This window comes from Carassius auratus, chromosome 47, assembly GCF_003368295.1.
Source record: "Carassius auratus strain Wakin chromosome 47, ASM336829v1, whole genome shotgun sequence".
NCBI lineage: Eukaryota > Metazoa > Chordata > Actinopteri > Cypriniformes > Cyprinidae > Carassius > Carassius auratus.
In genome coordinates this window covers 4805624-4825152 of record NC_039289.1, presented here as the reverse complement: position 1 = coordinate 4825152, position 19529 = coordinate 4805624, and the positions used below count along the sequence as shown (strand labels likewise).

Sequence of the window (19529 nt, the reverse complement as noted above, 5' to 3'; positions counted from 1 at the left end):
AGGAATTTGTTCAACATTTTCTTTCCAGGCTGTTGAGAGTGACAAGGACAGCTTGCTTGGCACAGTGTCAACCAGAAATGCTTGTCAATATCTGGAGTGTATAAGCGCTCCATTCATGATTGCATCTGCACTTCAATGCACCACAGGTTTGCAAGATGAGAGAGAGACAGAGAGAGAGAGAGAGAAAAGTGGTGAATGCAGGGCAGGGGTTTCTTGCTGATCACATTTCAAGACTGTTGAATTCTGGGAAGGGAGCAGAGATGCTGCACTCACTGTGGGATTTCGCAGCTGTGGACCTTTCCACATCCTATCACGGCAAACACATGCAACAACATATCTAGAGGCCCCAAAAAGTATTTGGACACTTAAATCACGCTGAAAAATGTCTGAATGTCATTGAATTTAAATCAGTGTTGTCATTTTGAAGTGTGGCTTAAATGTTAAGATACTTTGCGCGGCCATCAAATGAACTCAGAAATGTCCATTTAGACTAACACAAAACTTCACAGGCCCTGTGATCTCAGCCATTTCCTGTTTGCTCGGTTTAGTGTCATCTTGGCTCTGAGCATCAAACACCTCGGGTGGACAGAAGGCAAGTTCAGTCATAAGCCTTTGACATTTTTTTTTTTTGACACGCGTAAATCTACCAAACATGCATAAAAAAAATCACTCATATAGTACACTGTATGGGGTGTATTATTTAAATACTGTGAGCACTTAATTTTCTTATACAATTCACTCTTTTGTGCACAACCCAATGGGGGGAAAAGACTGCTGAGCTCAAATAAATAATTATGATTAAATACCGACCAAGATTTATTGAATCATCGTACCATCCCTAAAAGCACAAAAAAGGAAAAAAAGTTGCATATGTATTAACAAATTAAACTATTATTGTCATTTTCCACAAGATTTGCATATAGAGCATTTTTTGTTGCTCTTTAACACCAGACACCACATTAACTCACACATTTTGGTACGTGGCATGCACCATACTGGAAATAGTGAAAAAGTAAAGCAAAAATACATTTTGGACCCATTTCCCCACCTGATGCAGCTGCATAAAGAATCAATGTGGTCTGCAATGCAGGATTATTTCACCCCTCCTTTGGGAGTTTGTTGTTTTTGGACGGGTAAAAGAAAGGGTGCACCCCACGCCTCCTCAGAGCTGTTTCCTCCTCTTAATTTTTCTCCATCTCAAAGGGCCTGAGAGCGGGAGAGGGAGAGATGGAGGTTGCACCTATAAAACACCAGTGCCGGATGAGGAATGGCCTCCTCCGCACTGAGGGAGGGGTGCAGTCCCAGAGCTGCTGCTCTCTCTTGTGGGAAGTGCACTATAAATCTCTGGTCTCTTATCCGGCTGGTCTATTGATAAGCCCTGTACTGCTGGGGAACAAGAAAAGAGCTTGAGAGAGGAGGAGAAAAGAGGTACAAGAAAGGGACGGAGGGGGTTAGGAAAACATTTTGCACATGAATCACTTTACAAGATCAAAGTTATCTTGTTCTCCATTTTTTTCGGGAGACATTTTACAACTCTGACAGCTGTATTACATGATATAATTAATCTAAATCAATTCAAACTCTTCGAGGTGCATTGTTATTATTGCTTATACTTATGGATAAGGGTTTTCAAATCCCCAAACATCAGTTCAGGGCCTAACTGACACTTCAAATTGAACCATGCAGTTGCTTTTCAAAGTCACTGAACATCTTAAAATGAATGCGAATCCTCAGAGTCCAAACTATTGTTTCATGGAGATTTATGGTGATGCCTAAAGCAGGCTCAGGAGAGCTTGGGCAGAGTCCCAAAGCAGCACTGGTCAGCCATCATCACAGACGCTGGGGAACGTGCTAAATCTGTTTTTACAGATCCAAGCGGAGTCGTACGTGGTGTAGCAAGGACACTGCAGTTCATAAGGAAGTGTGCTCGTATGCACATTGGCATAGTCGAACCTGCTTCGCCATCACTTCAGTGTGATGAAGAGCCTCTACAGGAGTCAGTATTAATGGCGATGTGACGGACTGACACAGGGCAGACAAGCAGACGCACTCAAATGAAATTGAAGGAGCACTTGACATTGGTCCGACACAGATCGCTTGAAGATGATAGGGGATAACGATGGACCACTTTTACAAGACACCTAAAAGGTGTAACTAACAACCCAATATTATATGATATCTAACAATTAGAGATTATTTTGACCGATACCAGATATTATTCATATGTTATGGCCAATACAAATATGATGACACACGCACACACAAAAAATATACAAATATAGCATCTGAATCAGAAAAATTGACAAAAATCAACATTCACTAATATTGTCCAGTACCAATATGAAAACCAATGAGTTGCGCTTTTCAACTAACTATGCAAAGTAGAAAACATGTCAGCACAGAATATGAGGGTAAAACTTTATTTACAGTGTTTAAATAACATCAAAACATCATACGAGGCCCCGCAATAAGAAGCTAGTGAGGACAGGAATGAAAAGAAACAAAAGATGGATGACATTCCAGCAGCATGACTCAAAGGAAGAGACAGATTGATGGAGAGAGAGAGTGATAGAGGACGGTGGAAAAAACAGCTACACCAGGATACGAGCAGAACTTGGACAAAGGGACCAGCGCTAACTCAGCACATGCATGAGCCATGTTTGCAGACTCCAGATATGGACTAGTCTTTCCCAGAGCGTAGTTTGGCATGTCCATTTGTCCTTGTGTTTGGAAACGGCAAATACATATCCAAAGAAAGGATGGGATTTACATAACACGGTCCTGTATATTTGGTGGGTCATCTCATTGGGATCCACCTGAAACGGCAGAATGGAAAGAGTTAGTTCTGTTTGGGAGCAGGTCCAGGATCACACAAGCAGAAGATAAATCAGTCTCTTCCCAAAACTGGAGAAGACACATGTGGCAATGGAATGTTTCCAATGCCGAAAATGGTTCAGTGTCATTTTTCCTATATGAGAACGAACAACATTTGTATTTCTGGCTTCATTCCAGAGCTGATGTAAACAGGGGGAAACCTATTTATAAAGGATGAAACATAGAAAAACAGAAGGAGGATTAAGTCGGCTCTAGGACATTTATCAGAGGTTTTCATGTCCTGTATATTGTCAGAAAAAATATATAAATACATTGTAATTCTAGGGGTACAATATCTTGTTGTTGGGGCAGAACCCTCAAAAGGAACATATCTAAACCTTATTTACCCTGAAAGATTCATAGGAGTAAATTTATTCTATATATTATTACTCTAAGGTACTAATATTTATCTTTTAAGGTAGCTAAGGTACTTTAAGGGTACTGCCCCAGTGACAAGCCATTGAACTCTTAAGATACAACTGGACCATTTGACACGTAGGTTGCTTTGTCTAAATCTGGGCGTTTTGTCTATATCTGGCAAACTTTATCTAGATCTACATTGAGTTCTTCTAAATAAGGGATGATTGTCTTTATATAGCACTAGATATAATGTTAGATCAACTAATCTGGATTGGGTTATAAGGAAATAGCCAGGATGATCGTCAGAGGTGGAGTCCTAATATTTTTAAGTCAAACCTAGATAAATCTGTTCAGTGACAGTTCTCTACTGAAAATGCATTTGCTTTCAGACTAGACTTGCATGAAACTCTGCTAGTGAGCTTTGGGTGAAAGCAAATGAGATATACAAGAAAAGAGGGGCAAAGAGACAAGGAGACGAGAGAATCAGGGACAGAGACCTTGTCTCTTTGGAGGCTTACACTAGAACAATGTAAACACAGGAGAGCAAGTAATGGTCTCCACGTGGGTCCCATTCCACATAACGCCCTGTCGCCGCCATTACCACTGCGGCAGCGAATGTTGACCAGAGCGCCAAACTGGCAGGAAACAGAAACTGATAGGGCTTAGACACAGGAATCGTCTACAATGCGGCCACTATTTTCTTTTGGATATGGGGGATGTCTGCAAGAGCATGTGTGTGGAGTACCAGGACGAAATTCAACAGATGCAGCCCTGGTGCCAGCCATAATAAGTGCAATCTCACGACCCCGTTGTGCTTTCCCAACATCCTCTCGGCACGTCTGATATTTAATCATTCTCTCTCCCCAGAGCAGGGAGCCCCTTCTGGGGAACGGGAGAGTGAGGGGCGGTGGACAGGGGCTTAGTGCCCAGCTGAAGGTGTCCTTGGTCTGCCAGTTTGCTTTGATACCCCAGGAGGTCACTCGAGAACACCACTGACCTTGACTCACATTATTAAGAAGTCTTTGAAGAACTTATGCCGCTTACCCAAACGCCCATTGTCCTGTTCTCTCTGCTGGTTTTGTGTGACAGGGTTCACCACTATCCCATCCAACCTTGAATAGTAAAGTTGTACTGTATAGTAAAGTTCTCACCTGGTGTCTTCACGGAGAGAGCTGCTTTCTTCTGTAGGTCTCGTTTGTTATCGTAAGACGGGTGAGGCGTGCCCCGTAGTAGTCCACAATGTAATCCGACCCATCTGATGGACCCACGATCTACACCAGAGCAAACGGAATGAGTCTCAAATGTCAGAGCAGCGTAGGGAGACCTACATAACAATGTAATCTTTCACCAGACAATTACATGATTCCACATTACACAATGATGAATACCAGGTGGGTTGGTAGGGTCTATCATCCTCTTCAGATGGCTCATGCTCGTACAATTGAATTAGAAGACAGTAATGCCGAATTGGAAGCAATTTAAGTTTAACCCCAGGCAGTGCTGTAATTGAGGTTGCTTTCGGAGTCCTGGTGAGGAGGAGTGTCCCGAAGGACAGTCCCCTGATCGGAGCTTTAGCTACGAGCCTACAGCTCAAACTGGGGCCCATGCCAGTTCTGGGATCAGCTACTACCTAAACAACATGCTTGGACTGATGCAAGAAGATGGTGAAGCGGCTTCCTGCAGGCATACGTGCCCAACACCTTTCCCCGCCGGCTCTGCTCCACTCCCGCTTTGGGACGGGATGATAATGAGAACACACATCTGGTAGAGGCAGAAATGCGCCCACCAAACACAGACACTGTGTTCTACCATATCGAGATTAGCGCTTGTCTGGCAGCGGCCCAATACAAGCTATTTCCTTTTGCAATGGTATCGGTCCGAGAGTTGTCTAGATCTGCGTGGCAGTCAACTAGAGTTTCACGTTCGCTCATAACGTTAACATTCAATCCATCAAATTCGCTGGATGCCTCCACTTTCAAACCTAGTTTCGCAGCACCATTAATCTTGCGTCATTTCTTCCAAAAGGCAAAACGTGGGGCGACTTGCGGCAGGGGATATCGGTGAATATAAATAACAGTAACATGTCCCAGGTGTTTATTCATTAGTTGTCAAAGATGCATTTCCCGGACGACGTGGCTCTTAGCGGAGGTAGTTTAGTGTATAAAATACGAGGTTTTAGAGAGGAGCGATGTGCGCAAATGGGGTGTTGAGGGAAGGGTATACTCTTTATCAAAAGTGTCGCAATTTAAAAAACGAATAGGCCCGACAGTCGACAGCTAATTGAGAATGTTAGCGCGTGACAGCTTTGGCTGCCAGAGGCACTTCTTAAAAGCATTGCTCTCCCAGGGCCTTCAATAAGACATTAAGAGAACAATAAACCCTGCAGTGGCTCTGCTAATCAAAGCCGCCCGGCCATTTAAAAAAATAAAGGCCTGCTTTATTTATCCACTGCGACTAGGAAAAAGCAGGTATTTCCGAGGAGGAACGCAAAACGACTGAGGGAGTGATGATAAACTGGCAGGAGCGTGAAATTGTCAATGAATGGACAGGTATTGTTTTGAGGTAGTGTGCTGCAGGCGACTACTAATAATCAAACAAGGTATGGAGGATTTGAGCCGCACACGGTTTATTGAATCAGTAAATTTGAAAGAGACTGAAAGGCCAGAACTTTTAGAGCTTTAAAAGAGATGCATATTCCTGATAAACATGTCATTCTTGAGACGAACGGCACATTTGGTATCGTAACACACTGTCCTGTCCTGATCTTTTCCAACATGCTGAAACACGTCTGATGACATCAGGTCATTGTTCCCCCAGTGTAGAGTAGCTCAGACACATCTGAGCAAATCTCAAAAAAAAAAAAAAAAATTGTTTATTTTCGCTAGCAGCGGGAGACGCAAACATTTCCAACATATGATGCCGAAGTCCGCCAAATTCTAAAGTACATGTAATCATTATTCCTGGAGCCATCCTTCAAACACATAAGAGCTTTCCATAAACATCTGTCATCAGTGGAGTGTGGAAGTGAGCAAACGTCTCTCATGTATAGTTTCATTCAGGCCCGTGAGGCCTAATGAGAGTGGAGTGGGTGAGGTTAGGCCTAACAAGATGACAAATGGAGCCGCTTTTTTCTCTTGTCAGGTGTAGGGGGCCTTTAATAGGGGTTAGGGGTGTCCTGTGGGAGCGTGCGACTCGGGACAGGACGAGGAGAAGGCGAAAACAAACCATGCTCTCATTAGCTCCTTTCACAGTGCTGGAGGCAATGGAAGAGAGACACAGGTGCCACTGAATACAAACACAAGCATTCAAGTACAAGTCAGTGCTGAGTCTGTGTGTCTGCAGCTCATTTAGGGGATTGTGGGTAAAGTGCCTCCCCTGCTGACTCCCCTAATATGCTAAATGTAATCTCATAATCATTTAGAAGACACTTTTAACCAAAGTGACTTACAGTAGATTTATGAAAGGTCTTGATCAAATGGCACAATGAAGATAGCTCATGCCCTTGCAGGATTTGTGAAGAAATGTCATATTTCACCGCAAAATTTAAATAAATGATATAAATGTAAATTAATATTATTGATAATTACAGCATAATACATTTTTATCTATTTATATGATATAAATATAACTTCTTTTTTTGAAATGACATTCATGACAAAAAAAAAAAAAAAAATCCAAAATGATCTTTTTTTTTTTCTGCCCTCAGTGAAAGCAAGGTACAATTTGAAGCGACACGATTACGAATAATCAGAAAGAAAACATTTTGGCAATATAAAAAAATCTCAATCCTGACCAAAATCAAAAAAAATACAATGGATCAACCTTTGAGGGAAAAAAGGCAGAAGGAAATGCATACATCAATAAATGGGTCAAAAGCCTTACCTGCATGGATATCAACATGAAGTCCACTAAGCTTCCAATTCCACAGAACCCCACAGTGCAGAATTTCAACAGGCCTGGAAGCAAACAAAAAGTGAGCCACACGTTAACCAGCCTCCCGTCATAACCAGTCTGTGTCCAAAAACACTTTCTCTCTGGCTTCTCCGTTATGACCACAGAAAAACTATTTTGAGGGCAAAGCTATTTTTCTGTGCACCTGAGGAAGCGTTTTATTTTTTTCATGCTTGCAGTAGTGCAGACTACTTCTGGTGAAGTTTTCAAACCACTGTGCATGGTTGTTTAATCGGCTTGTTTCCATCTAGGATTTTGTGCATTACGAAGACTAACTTTAATGTCCTCCGGCAAATAAGGTAGAATGGTATGTCATTTAATTAGCATTCATGAGCCAAGTTTATAATATCCATGCATAACTGCCACAAAATAAACATTTTAGGTTTAAATGTATGTAGGCCTACTTGGATGTCCACGGAGTGCTCATTTGAAAAGCACAGATCTGCAGTCCATTAAAAACCCACTTCCATCCTGCGATTCAAACATAATTGCTGCTAATCATCCCTAATATTACTTATAATTGGTCTTTGAGGGATTTAGGCATGTTGATTCCAGGACGGATATCAAAAAAGCCACCTGCAGAATGTCTTCTCAACAAGTCCAGGCCTTCCTTTGAGTCACACCTGGTCTGGACTGACCTCAGAGCTGCTGGGCCATTACACTCTCAATGAACACGTCTATACACCCGACTCCTGCGCAGTGTGAGCCTGCCTTTCACAAACTCCGGTGCTCCTGGACAAAGAAACCGGGAACAAGGGGGACCTTCAAATGCCCAGGCCCTTTTGTGCTAAAGCAGGTGCTTAATTGATCAGGAAGTCCTTAAAACGTGGAGACGGAGCTTCCCGCTGCATTCCGCCTTGGGATTTAGATGTACGACTTGAACTCATCTGCAAGCGATGACAATAATTGCACTATGGGATAGACGAACACCATGAGATCTGATGGTAAAGGAGAACTGTTTTAGTTAATTAGTTGTTGCATGCTGATTCGTTTTGTTAAAACAGCTGGTGCCAAAAAAAGAGCAAGGTGCTCAGAAAAGGGTCATCGGTGGGTTTCTCATATGTTCTGGAAAGCAGAAGCGTGATTTAGTTCTGTAAGGACTGATATTGTTGGCCTCACATGTGAACTTTTCTTCAAAGCGCTTTATTAGAATAATAAAAATAATAAAAACTAAATGATAAAAGCATTAAAAAAAAAAAAAAATTAAGCAAAATAAAATGAAAACTGAAAACAATAAAAAACTATGAATATATCTTTAAAAAAAAAAAGAACACTTATTCTTTAAGTTACTTTTGTAGAATAAGAAACAAAAAAAAAAAAAACTTTTCGAGATAATAAGAGACACCCTGCTCTCTAGATTGCTTTACGAGGTTCGGGCATTAGGAAAAAACACATATTGGTCGATCATTAATATACAATTATTTTGGTTATTGTCATATCTTAATCATAATATTTATCAGTATATATATATATATATATATATATATATATATATATATATATATATATATATATATATATATATATACACACATCCATAATTATCATATCAGACCAAATTTCCATGTCAGTGCTGAAATGTGCATCTGCCTCTTAAAATCAAGAAGTGCGAGAAAAATATCAAGATCAGTGCAAAAAAATCCATCTGTATGATTCTTATTCTGAGAACATCTGGTGAAAAGGTGTGTCCTTGGAAAGGATACAAGAGATGATGTCAACAGCAGAATATCCATGACTGTCTGTTCTAAAGGTCTCTGGTGTTTCAGAGATATTTTCATTATTGATGGGTAAATGGGTGCCAGAAAAAGGTGATTTGGGGCTACGGCACACAGCCAAAAAGAAAAAAATGCAGCGTTGGATCCATGGCCTAGCGGCCTATACATTTAGCCAAGTTTGAATCTGGTTTGCAAAATTGACATATTTTATTTTACTGTCTTGAATCTCACAGTGTCTATAAAGAAAGGACCAAAAAGACCAACAATAAATGTCAAATAGTACGTTCTTACCCAAGGCTGGATATCCCAAGTAAAACCGATCTGCCCCAATCCATCCCAAGAAGAGTGACAACGCAAGAGCAACTTTGTATGAGTAACCACTCCTAATGAAAAACAAAACACATCCATATTATTCAAAGATATTCACAGACAATTTACATATTTACGTACAATAGGAATAATCCATACTCAAAGCCAGAGTAAGTTTGACTTACACATTTCGACACAGGATGCTTTTGTTGAACCCGACCTCTTCACCACTGAATTTAAACTGTGTTCCATTTGACAGCCGACAGCTGATGTTTGGAGCTGGTAGACATTCCACTGTAATGAAAGAGGATTAATCCTAAGTTTCCATAGTCTATTAGAACAGTGTAGTGCATAATATATGATTACAGTGAATAATTATAATGATTAAAATATTGTATGTATGTGTATGTATGTGTGTGTGTGTGTGTGTGTGTATATATATATATATATATATATATATATATATATAGCTACAATAGATAAAATATATTACATAATTACATTAGTACACACAATTATTACAACATTGTAGTGTATTATAATTATATATATATATATATATATATATATATATATATATATATATATATATATATAATGTTACAATAAATAAAGTATATTACATGATTATGTATAGTTATTATAAAAGTTTAAAATAATTATCTATAAAATGTAATGTTTAATATAAATCTATAATAATATTGTAAAAAAACTATTAATGCAATATTTAATATTAATTATACATTATATAAATTATATATTATTTAAAATAATCATATTGTAATTGTAATATCATTTATCAAATGTATATGTACACACTATACTGATCATAATATTACAAATATTATTATATATGTATACGTTAAGTACTACAATACACTTTTTAATTATACATTCTATATTATTTACATGACAAATGTACACACTACACCTATATAGTATAGAACAATTAAATTTTATAGTGTACATAATTTACATAAAACATTTTTCTAAACATTTAAAAGCTTTTTACAATACATAAAAGTATTAAAATTATATATTACATGATTATATTATTAAAGTTAATATAAAAATGTAACGTGATAAAAAATTATAACAAACGTATACCATTTAATGTGACCATAAGATTATCTATATTATATGATTATAATTTATTTTAATTATAAATTATATTTTATTTTATCTTGTTATAACATAATTTAACTTTTTACTAAATGTATATTTACACACTACATAACAGCATTTTAAATAGTTAAAATATACACAGCTGACCCACCCCAAGCCAACCGGTCCTTGCAGTTTTCTGGTTCTTGAGTTGCATCATCTATTTTGGGTTCTTTACACACATACATGAGCTCTGTTAAGGAGAAATTAAGTGGCATTTAATTAATGAAGCAACATTAAGTGAAGCTGATTTCCAATAGTTATGGGGGAATGACTCATGAGCAATCAGTGGCGTTTATTATTCGTCCGTTTAACACTTATAGATATAGAAATGTAACCAGTGTGTGTATTTTTTTTTAAACAAAAACATCTGCAATGTTCAAAAAGGTACTCTAAGCTCATGCAATGTAAGGCATAATGATTCTGTATTACTCAATATAAGATTGAATCACAAATCTAAGACACAACACCTAATATCTGTGCCGTCATTATGTCAAACAATGTTTTGTAAGTTAAATAAGTACATTTATATTAAAAACAAGCACCATTAACAGCGACAGTACTAGCTAGCCGACTACTGTTTAAACGATCGCTATATATTTACGCTGTTTTGAAAGGATATTGTCCCAGCTGCAGTTTATCACAGTTGTCCACATCATTCCCCAGACTGTGAATGACAGTCAGACAGAAGGTAAAGATGATCAGCAGCCGTGTTTTTGAGCGAAAGCACAACAAACTCCTCCAGTGTAACGCCATGTTGAACTGTCACGTGACTGACGGAGCTCTTAAAGAAACAGTGCACTAGATTCTCCGCACACATAGCGTGTAAGTCTCTCGAAATTCTCTTATTTAACGCCTTTAACTTAATGTATATACTTAACAAAGCCAGGTTGTTTCGTTAGAGCAAGTTTGCATTTAAAACCAAATATCGGTTCAACTTATTCGCGGTGTTTGATGATGATAATCAACTTTGTAAGCTGCTAACTGCGCTAGCCTGTGTGTCACATAATGGGGATTGTATTGCAAAGCAGGAGCACGTTTGTGTATTTTCATTCTTTTCTAAGTTATGGTTTATTATAGATATTTGAAAACAAAGTACGTTTCGATTTATAAAATTATTCATTAACGTCTCGTTGTTATTGCACTGATTCCAGAGCGGTGACTCGGGAGTTTTATGCGTATGCACCTGTTTGATAGCGTTTATGTACTTTATATTATATGACATTACATAAGTAATGCTTTAATTGAAGAATAGTAATATAAACATCTCATTATCCTTCAGTTACATGGTGGTTTCTTTGTTAACTTGTGTTTAAACTTAAATAAAGTTCACGGAAACTTGAATGCTCACGCACTTCCTGGTTCCAGGTGAGACTCGCTCAGGTGTAAACACACGCGAACAGACAAAACAGGACTCAATCTCAGCCCTAAACACTATTTGGAATGCTGGATTGTGTTTTGTGAGGGATTCCAAATCGACAGAGGTTTGATTCAACCTCAAAACCAAGTGCATGGGCGAATATTGTAGGTAAGTAAGGTAGATACTCTCACTTTTGTTTAGTTGGCGGTTCATGTGAACAGAAACTACCAACTCCTCTTTTAAAATATATCTTTACATGTTATAGAAATCAATACTTGAGTCTTACATTAATAAGATGCATTAATTTCTGTTTGATCACATGAAAAGAAAGGCATCATGCCAGCATACATTAAGTAAAACTAAGATTTGCTACCATCTTTTGGAGAAAGATTGATGATTTGTGAATTATAACCTTTGCATGGTTTCCATTTTTATAGAAAGTGGAAAAAAAAGAAGTCAAAGTCATAATGGAAATTAATATAACCTTAAAAAGTTTAATTATGAGTTACTGTATATTTAATTTGTGTGTGCGTAGAATAAATATGAAAATGTGTGGTACAGCTCATTCAATTGTTTTCATTGCTGATAATAATTATAATAACAGCAACTATTACAGTTGCATTGTTTTTATATATTTCTCTACATCACAAATTTGAAACTTCAACTATTTGGTCTATGTCAACCATTAAATTATTATTAGTAGTAGTATTTCTTACATTTTTTTCATAACTTTTTTTAACAGAAATTACACTTAAAAATAAAAGTTGTAATGTATATATTTTCCATAAAAGTATTTTAAAAGGCAACTTAGTAGCCTCGTTAAAATTAGCATTAGTAAATGCCATTATAGAATTGAATTGAACGCCTTTATTGACATTGTATTTTTCGGCATACAATGAAATTAGGAGCACTGCTCCTGACAGGCGTTAGAGAAACAAACACATGACCACAGACAATAAATAAGACTATACGTAAGTAAATACAACAATGACTGAGCCTTGTTTTTCACATTCAGCAATCTGATTAAAGTGACTTTTTATAGTATTGCACGTTGGCCTTCACATTGATATGCACAGTAAGTTCATAAAAAAGTACAGTTTGAATGGAATAAGTAACTGTGGGGATTTAGTGAATAGATATATCATTGCACATATATTATTGCACCAATACTGTAGATACAGTGTTTCACATATGGTATTTCACCCTGACCACTATTTAGATTAGATTCAACTTTATTGTCATAATGCAGAGTACAAGTACAGAGCTAATGAAAAGCAGTTAGCATCTAACCAGAAGTGCAAGAATATAGTGTTTTATATTATATACATATAAGTGCAGAGTAAGTGAAGCTATGATTTACAGTGGAGTTGCTATATACAGTATTGAGCAGAGTATATACAGAATATAAATAGGGATGCAATTTAGGGATTATATCTACATTATAACAAGCAGCAGCATAAGAACAGTGGTAATAAATACAGTTGGATGAGTGTGCAACAGTATTGTTAAACAATGTATTCTATGCAAAATAACAGTAGAGAAATAGAAATAGTTTACTGTGCTTTGTTCAGTAACAATTTTAGACAGTTTACAGTGTGTTAGCTTGTACAATGTGCAGTCTGTGCAAAATACGAGTAGTGCAAATACATGTATGTAAAGTACTGTGGCCAGTACAGGAAGAGAGCAGGTACAGGTTAGATTATAAATGCATGTTAATTTAATTTCAAAGCTCATAGTAAGTCTGTCTTTAAAGGTTTATGTGTTACAGCTAAATATACTATCTGTCTCATTCAGTGCCCTTGAGAGATAATGGGAGCGAGCAATGATTTCCAGGGAGGGAAGTGAGCAGCTAGTGATAAAAAAAAAAGAAGAAATTATTGACTGATACATTTTGAAATGTATTTCCATCCACTTTCACAGATCAATCTGCACTGAATTTCCAAGATAACGACAATGTATGAGAACGTACCGACAGGTATCACTCATTTTTGTGATTTATTTTTTTCATCCAAGCAAGTATATAATGCTTTAATCCGCCTTAGCATGGTTGATATCTTGATTGTGTGTGTTCTCAGTGTCTGCTTCCGAGCGGCAGCAGGTGCTCCAGGCCTTGGAAAGACTTCAGTCCAAGCTCGTGCAGAGAGAAGAGTGGACCCACAGCGACAGGCTCGGCGCGCTGAAGGAAGCCCTGCAGAGCCCTCTGTTCGGCCACATCCTCACCCTGCAGCACTCCGTCAAACAGCTTAAAGACCAGGTGAGACTTCCTCGAAATGAGAAGGATAGTACAGTACATTCAGTGGTAACACATAAACCTTTAAAGACAGAATTACCATCAGCTTTGAAATTAAATTAACATGTATTTATAATATGTTTGTTTTGTATTAAAAACAGTTGTGCTGCTTAATATTTTAGTGGCAAGTTTGGAAGTGGCAGTTTTTTTTTTCAGGATCATGTGCAATGGTTCATGGGATGAGAAGTTTGTCATTATTTATTTTATTAATTTTATTTATTTTTTTACATTTTAATAGAATTTTTTTTTTTTTTTACAAATTATTGATTGGGTTGATTTGGTTCATGTCTTGTCATACAATTGTTCAATGTTTTTTAAATACTGATGTATAAAATAAATGAAAAAATTAATTTCAGGAACGTCTATACAAGTAAAAATATGAATACATCAGTAACCCTGTACAATAGCATTTTATATATATATATATATATATATATATATATATATATATATATATATATATATACACACACACACACACTTAACAGACGAGTGGTTCTGGTATATTCAAATATGATTTTAATGTATTGTTGTGTTTCTAACTAGATTTTGACATTTTATGAAGACGAAAAGTATAGTTTTTTTATTATTATTATTAACTAATGAACATTATATAGTGTTAGAAATTTGGCACATGTTATTGATGTTGACGGTTAAATGCACTATTTATGTTTCAGTGCATTAAAATAGGAAAGAATGTCCAAGGTCAGATAAAAGCGCAGTATGTTAATGTGTATTCACATTGCCAAATCAGGATAGAGATCACGACATTTATTTAGACTCCAATAACTTGTTTGTTTTGCCTCCCGACATAGTGTGCTGCAGTGAGCATGTATTTCTTATCCAGATACTCGAGATGCTGAAAGTCCCTCTTTGTATTCAGTCCATGTTTTTATTGACACCAGAAACCTCTTTACAATAAACAATTCGCACACCAATTTAAGATAATGGCAATAACAGAAGCTTGCCTTCATATTCTAAGTGCTGGGAAGGTCAGACGTGTGCCTATGAATGCGTCAGGTGAAAAACCTATCAAGTATATCGAGGCGGGCAACAGCCAGGGTTTATATCAAGCCTTAATATCTACTGTCTCAGTTTGAGTAACTGCCTTGTCGGAGATGTATCAGTGAAATAGGCTGGAACCTGCTCTGTCAGCCCAGACTAAATAAGCACTAGACTGATAAGTTCCCACAGTGAGAGTCTAAAGGTCATTAATACATTACCTGTTGGGCACTAGCAAATACTGCAGAGGAATTTATTGATTTTTTTCCCTTCCTTTCCTCTGCCTGTAGGACATAGTTGTCCATCTGTGGGCTGTTTTATCTTTTAGATGAACAGTAAATGATTTATCTCAAACTATTTCTACCAGCTTTATGAGATCGTGGTTGAAATAAACTCTTATTTATTTATTTGTATACTTAAAACAGCCAGGTTTTCATTTACAAATTCATAAATGGGCACAATTTATATTTGCATGCATAAACATAACTTAAACAACCACGTATTTCAGCAATAGGGGTTTTATACAGTATTTGGTAGGGGAATTATTTGGATAAGCTATTTGAACAATAATGCTTGCATCAAAGATTTTATTTATGCATCTGTCTATGTGTGTATTAATTTATTTCTTTATAACTGTCAGGGCCTCTCCACTTCATAGCTTGTTGTGAAACAAATTTATATTTGTCTATATAAATAATTTGAAACATTTAAATATTTAGTCCAACTCAATAATAATAATAATAATTATTATTATTATTATTAAGATGCATTTCAAACATATTTTTGTTGCTGTTATCATTGTTGCTGTTTTTGGTATAATAATATTTATTATTAATTATATTATTTTAATAATAATAATTATTTATAACAAATTAAACATTTAAAACATTTAAATATTTGGCATAACAACACATCCATTAAATTATTATTATTAATAATCCTTCAAACGTATAGTTGCAGTAATAATAATGACTATTATTATTGTTATTACATTTCTTTAAATTATTTTTTGAATCGCTTTAGAATTAACTTCTTCCTCTCGACTTTGTAGTTAAACAGCTTGCCGCCGGACACATGCACTGAGTTCAGTTTCTCCAGGAAGGGCCAGCTGATCGTCAGTGCGAGTCGTCCGTCCAGCAGCCTGGGATCCGTGGTGTCTAACGGTACAGCTGCGACTAACGCATCTTCTGAGCAGCTTCAGAGATGGATACACGCGGCCGCAGTGGTGGGATGTCATTTTTCTTTTGATAAACTGTTGATAAAATGTTGAACATCATTTCTACTTTGTTTTGGTTCAGCTTGCGTTGTTTATACTATTAATATCAACGGCGCTTTCTCTTTGGATTGTTTAACGCAGGGAAGGAAAACGGAGCTCATCAGCCTGCAGAAGCCGTTATCTGGAGGTTTGGGTTTCAGTGTGGTGGGCCTGAGACCAGAGGGGGTGGGCAGTCATGGTGTGTTCGTCAGACAGGTGCAACAAGGGAGCGTCGCAGACAGGTGAGACGAGACCACTGTACACGTCACATTCGACAAATATCTGCATGTTGTTTTAGGTCATTTTCTTTGTTTCGGACATACTGGACATATATAAATTGTACCAATTTATGAATTTGTTTATTTAAAACTAAATGAATCGCATAGATAGTAATAATGATGTGTCTTATCTCCAGGGATGGAAGATTGCAGGAGAATGATCAGATTCTGGCGATTAATGGGATTCCTCTGGATCAGAGCGTGACGCAGCAGCAGGCCATCGCTCTTCTTCAGCAACAGAAAGACCGAGTGGAGCTGGTGGTGGCCAGAGACACAGCGGCCAAACCCCAACTCTCTACATCTGGACCCTTTCAGACGGTACGGCTGTTTGAAATGTCACCGCATTGTGTTGTCCACAGTGTTTAACTTGGAATCTGTATCCGTCATAGTTCTCCAGCAGTTGGGGAAGATACTTTGAAACCGTAACTTGATAGTTTACAAATCAAAATCAAAAGTGGCGTCTTTATGGCGCAGTAACATCAAATACTCACTCACTCTTTATCACTTTATAGACGTGTAGCCAATCCCTACCCATCAATTCTCTCATGACTAAACATCATTGCATCAAACATTCAGGATATTTGATAAGACATCCAAATTGCAGCCTGTGATCACTTCAAACCATTATTGATGAGGGGAAAAAAGCATGTTCTCTTTCTCAGAAAAAAATAACCACATTTTGGTTTGAAATTACGAGAGGAAGTGTAAATAGCAATATTAGGTAAACTGGCCCTTTAAGTTAATAGCTATATACTTTAAGCTGTTTTCCGCCACAACGATTTTATCTCCCAGTTCTGAGTTTTTATCTTGCAATTCTGCTTTTACGTTTTTTATTCTTTATGCCATTGTGAAAAAAAATAAATAAATTAATATTTAGCATAATTAACAAGTGACTAGCCATGTCGCTAGCATGATTAGCAAGTTACTAGCATGTCGCTAGCATGTTGTTAGCATGAATAGCATGTTTCTAGCATGACTAGCATGCGACTAGCATGTTGCTAGCATGATTAGCATGTGGCTAGCATGATTAGCATGCGACTAGCATGTTGCTAGCATGTTTCTAGCATGATTAGCATTTTGCTAGCATGTTTCTAGCATGATTAGCATGTTGCTAGCATGTTTAATTTAATTTTAAATCTTGCAGTTCTGTTTTTTTTTCCGTGCAGCTCTGAGTGAATTGCTATATAAGAAGTAGCACTAGCAGTTGCTTTTTTTATTTTTAGTTTTTTATACAGTGGTGGAAACGTGATTCTTTCTTTTATTTAGGAACGGGCTATTAGTATTAGCAGTAACAAATTGACTTTCTTTTGGTAAGATTTCATTAACATTCTTAAACGCATTAATGAAGTGCAGATGGTGTTTTTGGCTTTGGTTTTCACGTTTAATCTCACCTATTGAATAAGGCCAGCATTTCCTAAGGCCTAGCAAACTGAGCTTAATTTTTATATTGGTGACGTTTCAGTTTCAACCAGTTACGCAAACATATACAGATTATCAAATCCAGTGACAGAAATTAAAACAAATTGCTTAAGGGTCTCGATTTAACCTGCCCGATCTATAAACAGTAATTCAACCTAAACTAGGAGCATATTTATTCGTCGTGTTCCTGTTTTTATAATGTGATCCTCAGGAAAATAAAGCCCTTAGAACATCCTGTTATAACCGTGTCTAAAAGAAGGAGAACGAAATGCGCAAACTTTCTCAGGTTCATCCGAAAGACCTTTGTACCACCGAAAGAAATAAACTCGGAAGAGGAAGAAAATGAGGCTGGAAAGACCAACAGCCAGTAGATGAACTGCATTAACCCAAGCCTTCAACAATAAACACAACGCTCCCCTCTCGTCTACTTTAATTAAGTACCCAAATTTAACCGCTCTCAAATTAATGGCGACTGCACACAGCTGGAAAAATGACAGTAGTTTTCATTCGGTCTTTACATTGCAAACTAGATTGTGTATTTCAGCTCAGTGGATGCTTATTTTTTCGATTTGAAATGTTTAAAATCCTTAATTCGGGGGCCATGTCCTGCATATCAGAGCCAGACTTTGGTTTAATTCATGTGCTGTTCCGTTTCAGAGTTGTTTAATGGAGCAAAAGTCTGGTTTTCGTTTGATTGCTTGTAGCCTAGCCAAACTCTCTGTCACCAGATGTCAACAAAGTAGTCTGTGCCGCTGAACTTGTTTATAAGCCATATTAAGTGTCTGTTTGTTGCTCTCTATAAAATAAAATAGATTTTATCGCAATCATGACTCAACACTGCAAACGCAGAAGGCAGTGGAGGCTGCAGAAGGCTTTGCTAACACATGATTGTCAGATTGTTGATTGTCAGCCATAATTTATACACACTTGTAGTATTTGTTGTTGCACATTTAATTCATGTTAATTAAAAATAAAAAGACGTAGTTTTTTTTTTTGGTGATATTTTAGTATGTTTTGTTTTGTTAAAACAAATTAATAAATTGCATTTATTTTTATTTATTTAGGATATTTATAATTGTGTATTAGTGCGATTTAACGAATTTACTATTTTGAATTGTCAGCCCTATTTTATGCTTATTTGTAGAAGTCCCACGTTTAATTTATGCTCATTCAAAATATAATTTTTATTTCTTTTTTTAGAAAATTATTAGTTTTTGTTTAAAAACAAAAAAAACTATTTCTTTTTGTTGATGTATATTTAGAAATATGAATTATTGTGATTTTAATGATTTTTTTTTTTTTTACCTGGATATGTTTTCCTTAGATTCACCGTTGTAGATTATGTCAATTTTAAGGCCTTTTTAAATAAAACTGTAAACGCATTGTTTCCTTTAAATACCTGTCAGTCTGAGAGTTGGGAATCACTAATGTCAATCATCATATGTCGGCTTAAAAGCTTGGCAATGAATACGTCACTCTGCAAGCATGTGTTATGTCCTCTCACTAACCTCATATTCAAACAGACCTCCGCCATTTCAATCTATTCTCTTAT

General features: G+C 36.9%; 2 protein-coding genes across 9 annotated transcripts in view; one reads left to right on the top strand and one right to left on the bottom strand.

The window, feature by feature from the left end:
• Nucleotides 1-2404: 2404 nt before the first annotated feature.
• Nucleotides 2405-11159, bottom strand: tm2d1 (TM2 domain containing 1). Of its 3 annotated transcripts, XM_026235834.1 has the most exons (7): nt 10996-11156; nt 10486-10559; nt 9395-9503; nt 9192-9283; nt 7117-7190; nt 4386-4505; nt 2405-2816 (listed from the first exon to the last, which is right to left on the bottom strand). In XM_026235834.1, exons 1-6 carry the CDS (start codon nt 11127-11129, stop codon nt 4395-4397), a joined length of 594 nt encoding a protein of 197 aa, XP_026091619.1. In that variant the 5' UTR covers nt 11130-11156; the 3' UTR covers nt 2405-2816; nt 4386-4394. The 3 variants fall into 3 exon arrangements, with proteins under 3 accessions (XP_026091619.1, XP_026091618.1, XP_026091620.1); XM_026235833.1 differs by lacking the exon at nt 4386-4505 and having other exon boundaries at nt 10996-11159; XM_026235835.1 differs by lacking the exon at nt 4386-4505 and having other exon boundaries at nt 10486-10566; nt 10978-11116.
• Nucleotides 11125-19529, top strand: part of patj (PATJ crumbs cell polarity complex component) — a 95299-nt gene continuing 86894 nt past the window's right edge. For all 6 annotated transcript variants that reach the window (XM_026235830.1, XM_026235829.1, XM_026235828.1 and 3 more), the window contains exons 1-7: nt 11125-11198; nt 11742-11901; nt 13654-13708; nt 13809-13987; nt 16077-16250; nt 16383-16522; nt 16696-16876. In XM_026235830.1, coding sequence (XP_026091615.1) covers nt 13687-13708; nt 13809-13987; nt 16077-16250; nt 16383-16522; nt 16696-16876 — 696 coding nt within the window. In that variant the 5' untranslated portion in view covers nt 11125-11198; nt 11742-11901; nt 13654-13686. The remainder of the gene's footprint in view (nt 11199-11741; nt 11902-13653; nt 13709-13808; nt 13988-16076; nt 16251-16382; nt 16523-16695; nt 16877-19529) is intronic.